The sequence below is a fragment of the Phycodurus eques genome, chromosome 9 (assembly GCF_024500275.1).
Source record: "Phycodurus eques isolate BA_2022a chromosome 9, UOR_Pequ_1.1, whole genome shotgun sequence".
NCBI lineage: Eukaryota > Metazoa > Chordata > Actinopteri > Syngnathiformes > Syngnathidae > Phycodurus > Phycodurus eques.
The window spans coordinates 8,040,538-8,060,153 of record NC_084533.1 but is presented as its reverse complement, the minus strand read 5'-3'; the positions used below and the strand labels follow the sequence as shown (position 1 = coordinate 8,060,153).

At 43.0% G+C, this 19,616-nt stretch overlaps 1 protein-coding gene across 5 annotated transcripts in view; it reads left to right on the top strand.

Annotated features, from left to right (window-relative positions):
* Window positions 1–19,616, top strand: part of scyl1 (SCY1-like, kinase-like 1) — a 52,162-nt gene that overhangs the window by 21,002 nt on the left and 11,544 nt on the right. For 2 of the 5 annotated variants that reach the window (XM_061685235.1, XM_061685234.1), the window contains exons 13-18: window positions 963–1,157; window positions 3,651–3,799; window positions 5,480–5,569; window positions 5,665–5,952; window positions 8,159–8,237; window positions 18,089–18,229. In XM_061685235.1, the coding sequence (XP_061541219.1) occupies window positions 963–1,157; window positions 3,651–3,799; window positions 5,480–5,569; window positions 5,665–5,952; window positions 8,159–8,237; window positions 18,089–18,213 (926 nt within the window). In that variant the 3' untranslated portion in view covers window positions 18,214–18,229. Of the gene's footprint in view, window positions 1–962; window positions 1,158–3,650; window positions 3,800–5,479; window positions 5,570–5,664; window positions 5,953–8,158; window positions 8,238–13,853; window positions 14,878–18,088 lie in introns of those variants that run through there. The other 3 variants (XM_061685233.1, XM_061685237.1, XM_061685236.1) reach the window with 2 other exon arrangements.

The window sequence follows — 19,616 nt, the reverse complement described above, 5'->3', positions numbered from 1 at the left end:
TCTGTTCACACACACACATGTAGTGCCAAACACAACCAGCATCCTCTGTGCCATCTTCTGGATTTTTGGAAATGTGTCTGCACTTAATGAAGTATAAAAATTATGCTGTTTGAGAGTTGAACTTCTCTTTTAAGACAGTATCACGTTGGAGATCAAACAGTTCCATCTGGAGCTCCCGTGGCACTGTTTCATTTCAGCACAACCTGGTGGAACCACTCAGCATTAGAGGACAGGGTCAAATTAATATAGTCATGATTTTTAAATGATTTGGGTGATTCTGTACCAATCTTTGGCGGGCCGAATTGAAATAATCAACGGGCCTGATGCGGCCCGTGGGCTGTAGATTTTTTAGATATGTGCCAGTAGTTCAGTACTAATTTTTGTTAGCTCGCCAGTGGTGCTTTTCATTCATCTTGTGTTAGCTTTGAGCTAGTAATTTTTGTGAACAACAAAGCAAGAAACGAAGTCTGTAACATATTTGAACATTCAATAGGTGTAATTATTTTGTTATGCGAGTTTAGTTTTAGAGTGAACTTCAACTGGAACTTTAAGCAAGCAACACTCGCCTTTACTCCTTACTACAACGATAGCACATGAGCATCCTGTTGTTCTGATCACATGGAATTTGGATGCCGTCTGGGTGCCGCTGGATAAACGTGCTGGAGCGGAGCATGGAATGGGTTGCTTATATAAGTGGTAAAATCGCAGGGTTTAGATCCAGTCTGATCTGATCCGATACTCACTTTTTTTTTGCTGAAATCAGAATGATTTCAAAGATCGATCTGGAGACTTAACTGCCACCCAAGAATATAGATTGTATACAAATTATTTCACAGTTGGGATAATAAAGTTTTATTGAAAATGTTTCAACAATTTGCTTATGAATTATGGCTTGGAGTTTACTTTATATTTTAAATAGGCAAAAAAATTATCATGATCTCATATTTCCTTGTGTTTAAAAGAAAAGGATGTTGGGTCGTCTGCTCAGCCACCCGGCACCTCTTCTGGCTGGACCGGCTGGGCTGTGACCGGTATGTCCTCGTTGACATCCAAGTTGATACGCAACGCACCAGGGACAGTGGGAGGGGAGACAACTGAGAGCAGCGGGGCTTCAAACGCCACCAGCGTGACCCCCACCGGCACCAACGGAGGTCCTGGTAAGTCTCAGATGACAATGAAACATTTCTGTACAGTAGTCACAGATAGGCATAGATCATTTTATACTTGAGACTGTGTGAGTCCCAGGATGCACATGTTTGGAAACAATGAGTCCCAGCCTTGGAACAATGACTTCCTGAAACTTAACATCACGGAGTACAGATAAAGTAATCCTCTGCTATCTGACGGTTGTTGCTTCGTGGTCCATCTATATTGCTGATTTTTATTTGCACAATTTGTAAAATATTTTTGTTATCCATTGCTCTTGCTCTCTCTCAATATATTGTGTTTCAGCCTGCCACGATAGCAAATTTCTTTAGGACAATATATTTTCCTGAAAAGTCACAATTAACGATACTATTGTTGATTGTTTTTGTTTTGTTTTTTATACCATAATAATAGCATAATAATTCAAATACATCCTTTTTAAGAACAATTAACTTTTACCAATTAACAGTTCTAAAGAAAACTGAACATTGGGATTGTAATGTAAAACAATAAATAAACTACCCATTCATCCATCCATTTTCCGTACCACTTATCCTCACTAGGGTCGTGGGCGTACTGGAGCCTATCCCAGCTATCTTTGGGCGAGAGGTGGGGTACACCCCAAACTGGTCGCCAGCCAATCGCATGGCACATATAAACCAACAAACATTCATTTGCACTCACATGATGTCTATGGGTAATTTAAAGTCTTCAATTAACCTACAATGCATGTTTTTGGGTTGTGGGAGGAAACCGGAGTACCTGGAGAAAACCCACACAGGCACAGGGAGAACATGCAAACTCCACACAGGGGATGCCGGATTTGAACCAGAACTGTTAGGCAGCTGTGCTAACCAGTCGCCCTATATAAAATATCTTAAATAAAAAATACAAAGAAATCACACTCAGGGTCTGTTTGCAAAGATTGCACTGAAGCAAATATTATACATTACACATGAGATATACAGTCATTAACCTACTAAAGAGGCCCAAAAAATGTATTAAAGCCTGCCAAATTTGAATGAGTAAATTAAAAAAACAAAAACACCATGTATGGTCTCGAAAGCATTTGAGCTTTGTCACTGTTTTTAAATTACTGTTATTTTTTTGTCCTTATTTATTGTATTAATGTTGTCGTGTTATGTATTGTATAACTTCTACTGCCTCTTGGTTTTTGAAAAAGAGATTTTATCTCTTAATAAACTTTTACCTGGTTAAATGAAGGATAAATAAAATGTAAAATACGGCCAGCCCTCGAGCTGCTGGACTATGATGAGAGACCTTCCCCTGTCAACCAAATGATGCTGAAAATGAGTTCGCTGGAGTCAATTACTGCTTTTTTTTTTTATAACCGGTTAACTTTCCCGTGCGTGCGCGATTGCGATGCGAGGAACACACGCACAACTCCGAGCCCTGACATTTTAACAGTGTCGCCACGGTCGAATGATCTTTGTAGCTCCAGGCCTTAGCTCGCTAGTTCGTTAGCTCGCAGGCTAGCAAATGTAATAAACAGTTAACTTTCCGTTAAGTCTTGCAATCGTGTGCATCTCTGGAGCAAACACCGTTTTGCCAGCGGCTTGCTGTGTCGTGTTACCACAACAACGAAAATGTATCCCTTGTCCATTTGTATTTATGGAACGATAACCCGTCCTACTCTGACTTTGATAACCTGTCGCCAATACAGGATTTGTACTTTTGATTTGCTTTGTTTGGTAGCTCTACACACACACGCACACGCCAGGTCTTAAACCACGCGTCTACGGACGCAGATTAAATATGCTTTGTGAATCCCTGCTAATTTTTGTGCATCTCAGACGCAGGACTGACATCAAACGAGATCCCTGAATAAGGAACAAACACTGCAGCAGAAAAATGTTTAGAATTGCCAATATTTAAAGTTTAAATATGTAAATGTAAATATACCACTTACTATGATTCTAAAACAATATAATTTCAAACTCATCTTACATTTTCTTTTAAAAAATGGTTTAAAGATGATTTGATTTTGAAGAATACGCTGGAAGTGTGAGGTTGCCGACGTGTATGTTGTCCCTTTGCAACCTGCAAAAAAACAAATTGTCAAGCAATAACTACACCTCTGCGTCTTCGCTTGAGCGTTTTAGCAGCCATTCTTAACAGCAGAGCACAAACATACTCCAAACATGGAAAGATTTTAGTCTCACAATCCAGATGTAACACTTCAATATACTTGCATGACACCAATTACTATTTTCCTATTACCCAGGGCTTTGGTGCTATCTCAATGGTGTCTTAGGGCTTTACAGAAGGAGCACTGAAATAGGTTTTTAGCAAGCAGCTGAGGTTCCACAAAAAAAATTTGAATAGGTGAATTTGTGAATGGCACTAAATTGCTAAAACATTACGACTCAGAGGAAGAATGGGATGTTTTTTTTATATTCATGCAGCCTACAAATGTAGGACCTCAATAAGCTGGGCCCACAATGTGTCCATTTCATGTTTTTTCTCATTTCTCCTCATCTTAGGTCCTGGAGAGAAAAGTTCACACACCTACCTGACCCAAAGTTCTAATGCCTCAAGCCCTGTGGACCGGTCACATACTCTTGAAGGGACGGATAATGATGAGGAGCCAGGAGAGCGCTGGGATGATGAGGAAGATTGGGGGAGTTTAGAGGTAGCGCTTATTTTAAAATACACTTCTGTGGAAAAAGTATTGCCCCCCTTCTCAAATTTTTATTTTTTCGCATAGTTTTCCCACTTTAATGTTAAAGATCATCAATGTAAATATCAGACATAGATAACCCAAGTAAACATGAAATGCAATTTTTAAATTCTTTTATTTATTAAGGAAAAGGAACTAGTCAAAGCTACCAGGCCTTGCATGAAAAAGTAATGGCCCCCCCCCAAACCTAATAACTGATTGGGCCACCCTAAGCAGCAACAACTGAAATAAAGCGTTTTTTATAACTGGCAATGAGTCTTTCACATTTCTGTGGCGATATTGTGGGCCAGTCTTCCTTGCAGAATTGTTTTAATTTAGCAACAATGGAGGGTTTTCGAGCATGAACGTCCTTATTAAGGTTATGCCACAGCATTTCAATCGGATTCAAGTCCAGACTTGACTAGGTAACTCCAAAATGTTCTTTTTATTTTTAAGCTATTTAGAAGTTGACCATGTGTTTTGGATCGTTATCCTGCTGCAGAACCCAAGTGCACTTCAGCTTGAGGTCATGAACTGATGGCTGGACATCCTCCTTCAGGATTTTCTGGTCAAGAGCAGAATTTGTGGTTCTATCACTTACAGCAAGTCATCCAGGTCGTGAAGGAACAAAGTAGCCCCAGACCATCACACTACCACCACCATGTTTGACTGTTGGTGTGATGTTCTTTATCTGAAATGCTGTTACATTTACAGTACGCCAGATGTAATGACACACACCTTCCAAAATTTCAACTCTTGTCCCGTCAGTCTATAGAATATACTCCCAAAATCTTGGGAATCATTCTTTACTTCAAAAAAAAAAAAAAAAAAAAAAAGAGCTGTGTTCTTTTTGGTCAGCAGTGGTTTTCGCTTTGAAACTCTGCCATGGATGCCATTTTTTTGCAAAGCCTCTTCCTTACTCTTGAGTCATGAACACTGACCTTTACTGAGGAAAGAGAGGCCTGCAGTTCTTTAGGTATTGTGCTGGGTTCCTTTGTAACTTCCTGGAAGAGTCTTCATGGTGCTCTTCGGCTAATTTCTGTAGGCTGGCCAATCCTGGGACGATTCACCACTGTTCCATGCTTTTCCATTTGAAGATAATGGCTATAGCTGTGCTTCGCCGGAATCCTAAAGCTTTAAAATGGCTTTGTAACCCTTTCCAGACTTATAGAGGTCAGTTAATTTATTTTTTGTCTGTTCTTGAATTTGTTTGGATTGTGGCATTTTGTTGCAGCTTTTTGAAATCTTTTGGCTGACTTCATTTTGTCAGGTTCTATTTAAGTGATTTCTTGATTGAACAGGTCCTGAGATAATCATGCTTGGGCGTGATCAATGAAAATAAACTCAGCTTTCCAAAAAGTTTGATTAGCCACAGCTAATTAAAGATTTTATTTTTTTTGGGGGGGGGGGCGGGTTACTTTTTCACACAGGGCCAGGTAGCTTTGAATACTTTTTTTCTTTTATACATAAACTCATTTAAAAACTGCATTTTATGTGTACTTGGGTTATCTTTGATATTTTAAACAAAGTGGGGAAAGTATTCAAAAATATAACAATTTGAGAAGGGGGTCAATGCTTTTTCAAGGCACTGTATGTGTACTTTGTTAGAACAGTTATGATGTTGACCCTTTGGAGCTGTTTTCCTCCCACAAGGACTCAGAGAAAGGTCGGGCTGAGAAGGTTGACTGGAATACTGATTGGTCGGGAATAAAATCATCCAAAAAGAACACCGGTGAACAAGGAGTAGGTTTCCTTTTAACTTGTCTTTCTTATCACAAGGGGGTTTAGATTTAAACTCGCTAGCTACTACTGTAACCACCATAATGCAACACATGTAGGTGGCCAGGTCATCATCCACCATGCCGGTGAAAAAGCAAAGCTCAGACTGGAGCAGTTCAGGCTGGGACGCTGACGACAGCTGGTCCAACGAGAAAGAGGGCCAGGGCCAGAGTTCGACTGGCGAAGAGGGTTGGGACAACGAATGGGGAGAGGGGGAGACGGACGTCGTCAGTACCGCCCTGCCTGAGGGGATCCGCTTGGCCAGCGAGTACAACTGGGAAAGCAAAGGACCCAGTCAGAGCGACCTGTTCGCTTGTGTGGCACAGAGAAACACAGAGGCCCTCACGGTGAGCATGTAGAAGTGCAAAAGACCAATTTCATTTTATTCTGAATTAATCAATGATTTACATATTTGTAGTTCACTTGCGAGACTCTTCATTTTGTACACGCTGAAATGAGATCCTATACAACAGGATCATTTTTGTCGCGGGCCACATTCTAGTCACGGTTTCCCTCAGAGGGCCGTTGACTGTGAAACCATATAAATGTTTCGTCACCTAATTATTACATACACACAACAAATTGATGGATACCTAGTTGTGAAATCAGAAGTCAAGGATAATAGTTTTTTCAACTATTGTTCAAGTTACCATAAACAAAAAATGCTTTCAATGTCTCAACGCTACTATTTATTATTATTTGATGAGAATTGAGCAATAATCATGGAAGTTGACACAGATTTGCTTTCGCGGGCCACATGAAATGACTTGACGGGCCAGATTTGGCCCCCAGGCCTTGGGTTTGACACCATGCTATACAAGCTAAAAATGTGTAATGTACAGAGGTGGGTAGAGAAGCAAAATATTGGACTCAAGTAAGAGTACTGTTTACAATAATATGACTCAAATAAAAGTAAGTAGTCCTCCAGATAATTGAGTAAGAAAGTACTCAGTGAAATAACTACTCAAGTACTGAGTACTACTCAGACCACGACCGTTAAATAAAACATGAATGTGCAAATTTAGCTATTGCTGAACAATATCACTAATCTATAATCAAAATATCTTTATAAAATAAAGTCTTTGTAACATAACATATTAAGGCAAATTCAGGTCCAAGAAATGGTCTTATACTATATTGTTTCTACTTCTTAAACAGCACCATACTGTAGGCTCACCAGGCAGATTACGAAAACAGGATCAAGGCTGCAGTGTATATAAAAAGTGTACACACTCCTGTTCAAATGCCAGATTTTTGTTGTGAAAGAATTTTGACCAAGATAAATAATTTAAAAACTTTTTCCACCATTAGTGTGACCTACAATTTGTACATCGATCCATCCATTTTCTTTTACCGCTTATCCTCACTAGGTATACCAGCTATCTTTGGGTGGGAGGCGGGGTACACCCTGAACCTGTCTCCAGCCAATCACAGGGCACATAGAAAAAAAACAACCATTCACACCGACGGGCAATTTAGAGTCTTCAATCAACCTACCACAGGTTTTTGGGATGTGGTAGGAAACCGGAGTGCCTGGAGAAAACCCACGCAGGCATGGACAGAACATGCAAACTCCACACAGGCGGGGCCCGGATTTGAACCCCGGTCCCCAGAACTGTGAGGCAGATGTGCTAACCAGTCGGTCACCATGCCGGCACAATTTGTACAAGTCAACCGAATTATTTTTGTATCTTTGGGAGGGGAGGTAAAAATAAACAACTGAAATAAACTTGAATGTGATTGACCTGAAGTTGATGTTTAACTTGCTGTCTTCTTGGCCAGGTCACCATTGCAAAAGAGATGTACTGTTTCAACTTGTCTTTTAGCTGTTTAAATAAAATAAATAAAAATGAATCTTATAACCGGCATGTGGCTATGTTCAGAAGTAACATTACATTCAAACTTCAATGTTCAATGGGAGTCCACACACACCTGCCACCATTTTTTATTTAAAAAAACAAACAAACAAAAAACCACAACCCTATTTGCTTTATCCACTAAAATGACTGAATGAAGAAGCTGTTTGCTTTATTGATGGTGTACGTGAGAGAGAAAGAGAGAGAGAGAGAAAACAGAAGATATGTTAGTTACTTGTGACCATAATATAGTGCTAAACTTGCCATATGCACAGCCAAAACAACAGCAAAAAAACAACTTACTGCAAGCTGTTTTCTCAAGTTAGAGGTGGGCTGTGACATACCTACACTGCATGTTAAATCTGTTGAATTCCGTCGTCTGTAATGTAAACACGAGTCGCACGCTGCTGTCATGCGGGCGGACGTGACTTTCTTGTCATTTGATTGGTGAACTTGAGTCAAACATCACTTTGGTAATCACAGTGGATTGGCGCAATGGCGCCCGATGCAGAAGACGAAAACGAAAGTCTAAAAATAGATAACAGCTGAGCATAACAGCTGAGCCTGTGCTGAGAGCCATACATTATCATAAAGTACTGTGAGCACATAATTCATGGAATTTTAAATAAGGTTGCCCTTTTACTGCAGATTGATCGATAGATGACTGCATTTGTTTGATGTGTTTTCCTGCTTTCAGCGTGGCGTTGGCTGGAATACAGATGCAACAGAAGACTGGGGCACTGAAGAAACTTGGGAAGCGCTAGATGGAAATCAAGGTGAGACTTAGTTTTTTTTTTTTTTATAGGGTCTAAATTGGGGTGATGCTGTCAATGGGTTGATGTCGATGAAATGATAACATCATTAATTCGTTTCTCAGTTGTCACTCGCTGTGTTCGCGATGGCCTTCAAACACAATCTTCTTTGCTCACTTTCCTCACCGTCCTCAGTTGCACTGGTCCCACTGCCCCAACTAGTTCATCAAATCACAATTACATACTCGCTCATCCAATCACATTCAGACACTGTACCTCCATGGCCTCGCAGACAGTCAGAACTTGTAAAACTCTTAACACCGATTCATGTAACACAACGTTACTAGCGCTTACTACTCGCTACAATAAATAGTAGTATATCCATCCATTTTCTGAGCCACTTCTCCTCACTAGGGTCGCGGGCGTGCTGGAGCCTATTCCAGCTGTCATCGGGCAGGAGGCGGGGTACACCCTGAACTGGTTGCCAGCCAATCGCAGGGCACATAGAAACAAACAACCATCCGTACTCACATTCACACCTATGGGCAATTTAGAGTCTCCAATTAATGCATGTTTTTGGGATGTGGGAGGAAACCGGAGTGCCCGGAGAAAACCCACGCAGGCACGGGGAGAAAATGCAAACTCCGCACAGGCGGGGCTGGGGATTGAACCCGGGTCCTCAGAACTGTGAGGCTGACTCTCTAACCAGTCGTGCACCGTGCCGCCAATAGTAGTATATAATTTTATAAAATTTTTAGTAGGAGTGTGTATTAAAATAATGTGTATTTTAATGTTTACTCCTGTGTATTAAAATAATAAATTGAATAATCAAAAAGGAGTCAGTTTTTGATATCCTCTTTCATATGCTAAATTCAAAAGATTTATTACAAATACCACACATACAACATTTACGTAGGAACCTTTATCGCACAGTGCTGAGTGTAGGTTACTGTATGAACAAATTTTTTATGAGTTCTAAAAATACATGGTATTAACCTTGTGGGGTGATCATAGTCAGCCACATGTCCTCCCATCACCCCTGAAAGAGCAGCGTCACCCATGATCGCAGCGATTCTCTCCTCGAACGGGGTGGGGCCCTCCATGCCGGTTCTTCCGCCTTTTTTTGTTGGGCAGCTGTCCTCTGCTTCACATCCACTTTAATGTCTGACCACTTCTTTTTTTAGTTAGTCATGTGCGCGCTATTCTGTCTCCACAGCATCGACAGCCGCACACGCGCTGTGCCATTCACTCCTCTTTCGCCTGTTGTTTACGCCGTAGGACAGCGTGCCAAAGAGGATTTTCTTGCGTGCCCCCACTTCATTGAGCAACTTCATATTCATAAAATATTTTTCTTCATTACCTTGCTCATTTTCCTTTTTTCTGATCATGCAGAGATCGGCATCTTAGGTGCAGGGTTCATTTAAATATGATTTGCGTATTCAAATGTGGGCGTGGACAGGGAGGAGGCGGCTACTCCATGTGCGCGCTCATTTCCACGTTGATTGGATTGTGCGAAGGAAATGTGCTTGGATTCATGAGTACGCGGAGTTTCATACATCTGAATATTTTTGTGCGTACGACGTTTTCTGGATTTGAGCGTACGCCATGTTTTAGGAGGAAATCCACGCAAGTCTTTGTTCATGAGGCCTATGGTCTCAGATTTGGAGGTGCTGATTTTCATCCCAACCGCTTCACACTCAGCTGTGAACCGTTCCAGTGGGAGTTGGAGCTCATGGCTTGATGAAGCCAACAGAACCACATCTGCAAAAAGCAGAGATGCAATATTGAGGCCACCAAACCGGACCCACTTTTACGCCTCGGCTGCGCCAAGAAATTCTTTCCATAAATGTTATGAACAGAATCGGTGATAAAAGGCAGCCTTGGCAGAGTCCAACCCTCACCGGAAACGAATCAGACTTAATGCCGGCAATGCAAACAAAACTCTTGACACTGGTTGTACAGGGACCGAACAGCCCGTATCAGGGCGTTCGGTACCCCGTACTCTCAAAGCTCCCCCCACAGGACTCCCTCTGGGACACGGTCGAGCGCCTTCTCTTAAGTTCACAAAACGTGTAGACTGGTTGGGCGAACTCCTGTGCACCTTCGAGGACCCTGCCGAGGGTGTAGAGCTAGTCCACTGTTCCACAGCAAGGACAGAAACCACATTGCTCCTCCTGTTTGACTTTCTGATGGATCCTCCTCTCCAGAACTCCTGATTAGATCTTACAAGGGAGGTTCAACCCTATAGTTGAAACACATCCTCCGCTCCCCCGTCTTAAAAAGGGGGACCACCACCGCAGTCTGTCAATCCAGAGGTACTGTCCCTTATGTCCCTGCGATGTGGCAGAGGCCTGTCAACCAGGACAAACCCACAACATCCAGAGCCTTTAGGAACTCCAAGTGAATCTCATCCATCCCCGGGGCCTTGCCACTGAGGAACTTTTTAACCACCTTGGTGACCTCAACCCCAGAGATAGGAAAGCCTGCGTCAGAGATCTCAGACTCTGCTTCCTCGTGGGAAGCCGTGTCGGTAGAATTGAGGTCTTCGAAATATTCTCCCCACCGACTCATAACATCCCAAGTTGAGGTTAGCAGCGCTCCATCCCCACTATAGACAGTGTACTGCTTCCCCCTCCTGAAACGCCGTATGGTGGACCATAATTTCCTCGAAGCCGACCGTAATTTCCTCGAAGCCGTCCGGAAGTTGTTCTCCACTGAACTCCTCCCACAGTTTTTGCCTCAGCGACCACTAAAGCTGCATTCGCTTGGCCAGCCAATACCCATCAGCTGCGTCAGAAGGCCCACAGGGGAAACATGCCCAATAGGATTCCTTCTTCAGCTTGATGGCATCCCTCACCGCCAGTGTCCACCATCGGGTTCTGGGGTTGCCGCCACGACAGGCACCGACCACCTTACGGCCACAGATCCGGTTGGCCGCCTTAGCAATGGAGGCGCGGAACATGGTCCACTCGGACTCAGTGTCCCTCGCGTTCCCCGGACTGTGAGCAAAGTTCTGTCGGAGATGAGAGTTGAAACCCCTGACAGGGGATTCTGCCAGACGTTCCCAGCAGACCCTCACAATACGTTTGGGCCTGCCAGGTCGGACCGGCATCTTCCCCCACCATTGGAGCCAACACACCACCAGGTGGTGATCAGTTGACAGCGCCACCCCTCTCTTCTGGGGGGCGTTCCTCCCAATCACGCCCTTCCAGGTCTCACTGTCATTGCCAACGTGAGCCTTCAAGTCCCCCCAGCAGAATGATGGATTCCCCAGCGGGAGCACGCTCCAGCACCTCCCTCAAGCACTCCAAAAAGGGTGGGTACTCTGAACTGCTGTTTGGTGCATAGGCATATGCACCAAACAGTCAGGACCCGTCCCCCCACCCGAAGGCGGAGGGAGGCTACCCTCTCACCCACCGGGGTGAACCCCAATGTACAGGTGCCGAGTCGGGGGGCAGTAAGTATACCCACACCTGCGGAGCGCCTCTCACCGTGGCGTAATATTGTGTAGCAAATCGGGAGTTGTTTCGTGCAGTGTCGGAAGAGTTTTATGAGATCTGATAGTCTGTGAGAACATGGTATGGTGTCTGTGCGTCATATGTGATAGCATGGATGTGTTGGGCGATGAGGCGACTCAAAGGAGTAAGAAGAGCTTGCTGTGTGTCTGCGTGATGAAGGCCTGAGCCAAACACTAGTTGTTGGTGACATTAATCGTTCATTTTCACAAGAAAGAGGTTTTTGATCGACCACCGCTTGTCTTCGGTATGTCGTCTAACTTGACGCTATAGTATATTATCACAGGACAGTGTTTAGTGTATTTGCTGACGTGAGGATTTAGACCGTCAGCTAGCGTTAGCAGATGCATTTTCAGATACAGCGGGAGGAAAAAAGTATGTGAACCCTTTGGAATTTATTAAATCGCTACATAAATTGGTCATAAATGCGGTCTGACCTTCATCTAAATAACAAGGATAAACAGTCTGGTTAAACTAATACCAGATAAATAATTGTCTTCTTATTCTTATTTAAAATAAGGTAAACATTCACAAGTCGGGTTGAGTTTCCACAGTAAGTAATGGTTTGGGGAGCCATGTCATTTGCAGGTGTGGGTCCATTGTCTTTTTTCAAGTCCAGAGTCTGCAGTTTTTAGAGCACTTCTTGCTTCCTGTTGCCGACGAGCTTTTTGGAGACAAAGATTTTATTTTCCAGCAAAATTTGGCACCTGCCCACAAAACCTAAACTACCAATACCTAGTTTAATAGCCATGGAATTAACGGTACTTGATTGACCAGCAGACTCTCCTGACTTGAACCCCATTGAAAATTTATGGGGTATTATCAAGAGGAAGATAAGGGAACAGAAACACCAAAATGCAGACGATCTGAAGGCCAATATCAAAGCAACTTGGGTTACAATCACACCTGGACTCTGCCAAAACCTGATCACCTCCATGTCACGCCACCTTGATGCTGTAATTAATGCAAAAGGATGCCCAACAAAGTACTGAGGGCATATCACTTTAATAAAACTTTTCAGAAGGCCACCATTTCTGTTTAAGATCCTTTTTTGTTGGTCACACAAAATCTTCATATTTTGTGAAATACTGTTTTTTTTTTTTTTTTGTTTGTTTGTTTTTTTGTCTTTCTGCCAGAATCATCAAAATTGAAACAAACAAAGGCTTGAAATATTTCACTGTGTGTGTGATGAACTAATATAACATAAAAGTTTCACTTTTTCAAACAAATTATTGAAATAAATGGACTTTCCCTTGATATTCTAATTTTATGGCACATACCTGTACATATTCATGAGAGTATGGCTTCTCAGCGCTAGTTCAGCTGAAGACCAAAAACAGAGACAGACTGGACATTGAGCATGACCTCAGAGTTGCCTTGTCAACTGTAATGCCAGACTTTGAGACTCTAGTCAGGAGCAAAAAAACACCCCCAATTGTCACATTAATTCTACAAAACTCTGGTCAAGGTTCAGTGTTATTCGGTATTGGCAACTGTTAAGATAAAAGCTGTTAGTTAATTTAAGTTGTTTTGTTTTTTTACACTTGAATTGCATTTCGTGTACTTGAATATCACCTTGATTAATATTTGGAGTTTGTGGATTAAAAACCGCTGCATCTTTATTTCCCGTGCAATGTTACTTATGTTAGATAAAGTTTCAGTTGTCCTCAAGATTCACTTTTTGTTTTTTTTTATTGAAATTCAGTCACTTGTGTTAATGGGAATGTTTTCCTCTCTACTATCGCTACTGTTTATATTATTAAATTTGAATTTTCAAGGTTCAAGGTACTTTTACTGTCAATTCTTCAATATGCGTAACACATACAGAGGATTGAAATTACGGTACTCAAGGGCCCGCGGTGCGACAAATAATATCAATATAAAAGCAAAAAAATATATAGTGTATATATAGTATAAAAAGTATTAATTGAATGTGAAAATATCAGTGGTCAGGTGACGTGTGCAACATAGTCAAGGTCAGATAACCAAGGCAAATATGTCATTTATAAATTAGATGACAAAACCCCAATGCTGCTAAAGTGGCTGGTGCGACCCTGAGTCTGGTATGTGTGTGTGTGTGTGTGTGTGTGTGTGCGCGCGTGCGCGCGCATCTACATGTTTGCAGGGCGTCAGAGTTCAGGTGGGCAGAGGACAGAAGAAGTAGAGGGGGCAGAGCGGGCAGAGAGTTCAGATTCCTGACAGCCTGATGACTAAAACTTTCTTTGAGTCTGCTAGTCCTGGCCCGCAGACTCCGCAGTCTCCTGCCTGATGGCAGCAGACTGAAGAGGCTGTGTGACGGATGGGTGGCAAATCCTTCGCTATGCGACAGACTTTGCGGGTGAAGCAGGTGCTGTAAATGTCCTGCAGGGAGGGAAGAGAGGTTCCGATGATCTTCTCAGCTGCCTTCACTATGGGATGGAGAGTCTTGCGGCAGGATGCGGTGCAGGCTCCGTACCACACACTCATGCAGTTGGTCAAGATGCTCTCCACCGCAGCACCTTTGATGTTCAGGGGAGCATTCTGGGAGTGCGCTCTTCTGAAGTCCACAACAATCTCCTTGTTTTTTTTCCACCTTCAGGGAGAGATTGTTGTCCATGCACCACCCGGCCAGACGGCTCACCTCACTCCTGTAGTCTGTCTCGTCCCCGTTGCTGATGAGACCCACCGTCTGCAAACTTGAAGAGGTTGGAGCTGTATGTCTGTGTGCAGTCATAGGTTAGCAGGGTGAAGAGGAGGGGGCTCAACACACAACCTTGAGGGACCCCCGTGTTCAGAGTGATGGTGCTGGATGTGTTGCTGCCGATGCGTACTGCCTGCGGTCTACCTGTCAGAAAGTACAGTAGCCAGTTGCACATCGAAGTGTTGAGCCCCACCTGGTCCAGTTTGGAGAGCAGTTGTTTAGGGATGATGGTATTGAATGCTGAGCTGAAGTCTATGAACAGCATTCTGACATATGACTCCTGCGAGTCCAGGTGTGTGAGCGCAAGTGGAGGCCTGTGGAGATGGCGTCATCAGTTGACCGGTTGGACCGATATGCAAACTGGAAGGGGTGCAAGGGGCGGGGGGCTTGACGTGGTGCATGACTAGCCACTCGAAGCACTTCATCAGGATGGGAGTGAGCGGAGGGTAGTCATTGAGGCAAGAGGCAGACGACGACTTTGGGACCGGGATGATGGTGGTGGCGGCTTTGAAGCACGTAGGGACAACACCCTTACTCAACGAGCTGTTGAAGATGTCCGTGAAGACATCTGTTGAGTTCAGCTGCACAGTCCCTCAGAGCACAACCAGGTATGTTGTCTGGGCCCAGGGGCTTTTTGTGTGTTGATCCTATTGAGAGATCTTTTCATTTTGTGTCTATTGGCACTATTGTCTATTTTGTAATATGTCAGGTTCAAAATGCAACGTTTTCCTTAAATTGAGATGTTGAAGTCTGGCGCCTTGTCTATGAGGAGTGATGGTGGGTCCCGAAGCCTGAACAGTTAAAACCACTGGCATAGAGGTTTTTCCTCCCTGTCCTGTGAATGTTTTTTTTTTTTTTTTTTTTCAATAAAAATATGAAAACATCGTTTGTGTGGTATTAATTTAAGCATACTGTTTATTCTTTTCATTTAGATGATCAGCCAGAAATTTAAGAAATGCCAAAGGATTCACATAAGTTTTCCTCCCACTGTAGGTGCTTATAGCACTTGTACTTTTGTTATATTTAGTTAGACTTAGACTTATAGTTAGACTTGCATATTTTGCAAGTGACTGTGTTACTGGTCTAATTTTTAGTAAAATATTTCCACTCGAGCTCGGATTCTCCGTCTAAATCCCCAATCGCTATTTGCATTGACAGTAACAAATGACTTGCGAATTACAATCGAATGGTTACTCCTTGTACTATTCCGAAATAAAGACATGTCATTATCCAACAAATGAAAACTCATATTTGATTATTGCTAAATTATCTATAGCCCCCTGGTCATGTCCTGGCAGTTTTTTGGGCCGTCATAGATTTTGTCACAACACCAGAAAGAGGGTACACTGACAAATTTTGGCAACCACCAAAATGAGGTAGCCTAAGCACAAAAATGTTTATAAACGTTTAAAATGGATTACTTTTACGTGGATCCCTCGCTGCGTCGTGGCCGTGGTTTGTTTTTCCCAGTCTCTCAATCCACGCTGGCTGACAACATTAGCCCTTAGTTAGCTGCTAGTAATCATCTGCCACGATTTTGATGAATTAATCTCGGACAACTTTCTATCATTCATTCTGCCGCAGTCTTGAACATCCGTGCAGCTCTTCGGGCACGGCCATCAGACGCCTCGTTACGCGGAGTTTGTCTCGCGGGAGACTGCTACGTGCAGTTGGAAGCTACTGTACAACTGCATATGAACATGTAGTAAGTCAAAATGGTGGCCGTAAGACAAATGAAGTGAATAAAGTGGGGCAACATCTTGTCATACTATGTTATTCTTTGATTAGTTTTCATTTGAATCTTGAAAATTCTGACTCCGGGTTAGTTCTTTTTGCCACACTCCCAAGTGAACTAGCATCGATCTGTTCATAGCACTAATTTCCACACGCTTGAGGCACCGCTGTTGATTTAAGTGAAGTCCATGTTATTAATGCCAACACGTGATTGGCAATCGCAAACTTGAAGAGGTTGAAGCGACTTGAAGTTATAATCATTGTTGCACAGTGGTAAAGTTGACACTTCGACTAAACTGTTCAACCCATAGTGTCTGTGCGGTATTTAAAATTAGGGCTGCACGATAACTATCGGCCCGATGTTGAGAAAAAAATGACGTCACACTCATCGGTCCGATACCGAAAAAACTGGACGGATAACATGAACTGTATCATTCAGCGGCGCATTGGTCGCCAGCAGCTGCTGTTTGCATTGGTTTGAGACAGTCATGGATATTTTCACCATATTTCTTTGTCTACAACACCAAAAATAGTCAATAGCTGCAGTAAATTAGCATATGATCGCCAGCACTTGCTGAAATTACAATCATCCAATGACTTTGAGTTCGTAACTGCGACGCTCACGTCTTTGGAGAGCAGCTCTCTGGAAGACCCGGCGACCTATGAAGCAGCGGACTTGCTCAGCAGCTCAAGCCAACAGAGGAGCGAGTGGGGGCGGTTTGGCCGGTTTGGCCGCCCCCACTCGATTAGATCTACAAATAATTGGATGGTAAATACCATCAAAATACACAATGGCCTTCTACGTTCGATGGGGCCAGCGCGAGTCTGTATCCATAAATGACGCACGTGCTGACTTGCTCAGCACCAACAATTGCCCTTTTCCCGGCACTCTTTGCGCAGCCACAAATACTAATGTTTTCAAATAAACATTAAACTGAATGAATGATCGCCCATTCTTATATTGTTTAAAATTAATAAAAAGAATATTTGAACCTGTGTATTATGCAAGTTCGAGAAGGAGAAATAAAAGTTCATTGTAGCGCTGCACAATATTTTGTTTGAGCATCGTCATCGCCATGTACAGTGGGTACGGAAAGTATTCAGACCCCGTTAAAAATGTTCCTCTTTGTTATATTGCAGCCATTTGCTAAAATCATTTAAGTGTTTTTTTTTCTTTGCAATGTACACGCAACACCCCATATTGACAGAAAAAAAGGGAATTGTTGAAATCTTAGCATATTTATTAAAAAAGAAAAACTGAAATATCACACAGCCATAAGTATTCAGACCCTTTGCTGTGACAACCTTTGCTGTGTGTGTCTTTTTTCTCTCTCCTCAACTCGGCGTCACATTTTGCAACGGCTGTCTTCCCGCTCCTCAATCAAACGCTTGAGTTGACGTCAGCACGTTGTCACGCTGCGTCTGTCTTCACGACCGTCTCCGCGATAAACCTGTTTTGCTCTTCAATGTGTTTTTTTGATGCGGAAAATGTGAATTTTGACCACCAAATTGCGATGCAAGACCGCTTAATTCGAGCCTTGCACACAAACATAGGTAAGCAATGTTGTGCGTCAGTGGACGCAGATACAGCACGCTTTATGCATCCTTGGTCATTTCTGTGCGTCTTGGACGCAGGACACACATTAAACGAGATCCCTGTATCTGAGTCAAGGCAGGTGAGCGAATACTTTTGGAAATATAGTGTAGATAGGGGTCCCTGCTCCAGTTTGCCATCATTTTGGGTGTCCTTGGCCTGGGTTGAAGACTCTGGATATAAACCATTAAATAAACAACAATTATTATCGTATCGGTTTGGAGAAGCAGCAAGTTATCGGTATCGATGGCAAAAAAAAAACCGTTATCGTTGCATCCCTATTTAAAATGTGTTTGCAGTTTTGCACCACTTTCCGAGCTTAGTGTAAAGCGGTTTATGTATCGCACGACAGGTCTGAGCAAGGCCGAGCTGTCCAAGAAGAAACGAGAAGAGAGAAGGAAAGAGCTGGAGGCCAAACGGGCGGAGCGCAAGGCTGCCAAAGGTCCCCTCAAGCTGGGTGCACGCAAACTGGACTGATGGTGCGTTTCACCAGGTACGACCATGACCTGCATTGACTGAACAAGGGCCACCATATGGAGGCTCCACATTCCTAGTAAAGAGCCACCGACGAGAATGGGAACTTCTTTTAGAACTGTCGCTCACTTGGACAACATAGCTTTGGATTCTCTGCTGATCATCAACGCAGAAACTTGGAGGCGGTTGACACTGCAGAAATCCCTTGTTTATCTCGCATTGTACTATTAAATGGGAGCAAAAAGCAACAAGGGTTCATGGCACAATATTCGGGTTTGGGGTTCATAACACAATATTCGTGTTCGCGCTTCATAAAACACTCAGTTGTAAAGTAAATGTATATAAAATGGAGCCTTTTGTCTTAAAATGACACTTCTTCAAATAGTAATGTAATATATACACACTCACAGTGGGGCAAAAAAGTATTTAGTCAGCCAGCAATTGTGCAAGTTCTCCCACTTAAAAAGATAAGCGAGGCCTATCATTTTCATCATAGGTATACCTCACTCATGAGAGACAACATTAGGGAAACAAATTCAGAAAATCACATTGTCTGATTTTTAAAGAATCTATTAGCAAATTATGGTGGAAAATAAGTATTTAGTCAAGAACAAAAGTTCATCTCAATACTTGATATGCCCTTTTTCGGCAATGACAGAGGTCAAACGTTTTCTGTAACTCTTCACAAGGTTTTCACACACGGTTGCTGATATTTTGGCCCATTCCTCCATGCCGATCTCCTCTAGAGCAGTGAGGTTTTGGGGCTGTCGCTGGGCAACACAGACTCCCTCCAAAGATTTTCTATGGGGTTAAGATCTGGAGATTGGCTAGGCCATTCCCGGACCTTGAAATGCTTCTTACGAAGCCACTCCTTCGTTGCCCGGGCGGTGTGTTTGGGATCGTTGTCATGCTCAAAGACCAAGCCACGTTTCGTCTTCAATGCCCTTGCTGATGGAAGGAGGTTTTCACTCAAAATCTCACAATACATGGCCGATTCATTCTTTCCTTTACACGGATCACCTTTACACCTTTGCAGAAAAACAGCCCTAAAGCATGATGTTTCCACCCCCATGCTTCACAGTAGGTATGGTTGTTCTTTGGATGCAACTCAGCATTCTTTCTCCTCCAAACACAACAAGTTGAGTTTTTACCAAAAAGTTCTATTTTGGTTTCATCTGACCATATGACATTCTCCCAATCCTCTTCTGGATCATCCAGATGCTCTCTAGCAAACTTTAAATGGGCATGGACATGTACTGGCTTAAGCAGGGGGACACATCTGGCACTGCAGGATTTGAGTCCCTGGTGGCGTAGTGCATTACTGATGGTAGCCTTTGTTACTTTGGTCCCTGCTCTCTGCAGTTCATTCACTAGCTCCCCCCCCCCATCTGGTTCTGGGATTTTTA